Below are 470 nucleotides of genomic sequence, written 5' to 3'. Positions count from 1 at the left end.
CCCACCACCCCCACCACCTCCCCGAGGACCTGATGCTGGAGAGGTTTTCCTCCATCCCGGATTTCCAGCCCTTCTTTGACAACGGAGAGCCTTGCATCGAGGTGGAGTGCGGGGAGAACAAGGCGCTGCTCTACATCAATAAGTTGTGCCAGGGGAGCAAAGGACCCTCTATCCGGTACCGGGGAGAGTGGCTCACCCCCAACGAGTTCCAGTTTGTCAGCGGCAGGGAGACGGCCAAGGACTGGAAGCGCAGCATCAGGCACAAAGGTAAAGGCACTGCTCACCGCTCGGCTTGTGCCGGGGTCCCCACGCTGCTCTGCTCTTCCTCCGCATCCTCCCTCTCGCCCCCATGCTTCGGGAGCGGGATCCAAGGGGGAGGCTTACCGCCTATTAGCATTCGCACGGGGGAGAGCTCAGGACCTGATCTCCTGCGGCCGTGCCCCCCTCCCCCGCGCACCCCCGGTCCCTCT

The 470-nt window shown here is 63.6% G+C and overlaps 1 protein-coding gene across 1 annotated transcript in view; it reads left to right on the top strand.

Annotated features, from left to right (window-relative positions):
* Positions 1-470, top strand: part of SAMD11 (sterile alpha motif domain containing 11) — a 150,135-nt gene that overhangs the window by 504 nt on the left and 149,161 nt on the right. The window contains exon 1 of the mRNA XM_009274246.2: positions 1-267. This exon is cut by the window's left edge and continues 504 nt beyond it. Within this exon, the coding sequence (XP_009272521.2) occupies positions 1-267 (267 nt within the window). The remainder of the gene's footprint in view (positions 268-470) is intronic.

Source organism: Aptenodytes forsteri, unplaced genomic scaffold, assembly GCF_000699145.1.
Source record: "Aptenodytes forsteri isolate BGI_AS27 unplaced genomic scaffold, ASM69914v1 Scaffold16, whole genome shotgun sequence".
Lineage (NCBI taxonomy): Eukaryota > Metazoa > Chordata > Aves > Sphenisciformes > Spheniscidae > Aptenodytes > Aptenodytes forsteri.
The sequence above is the reverse complement of the archived record's forward strand: the minus strand, read 5'-3'. Positions and strand labels throughout refer to the sequence as shown.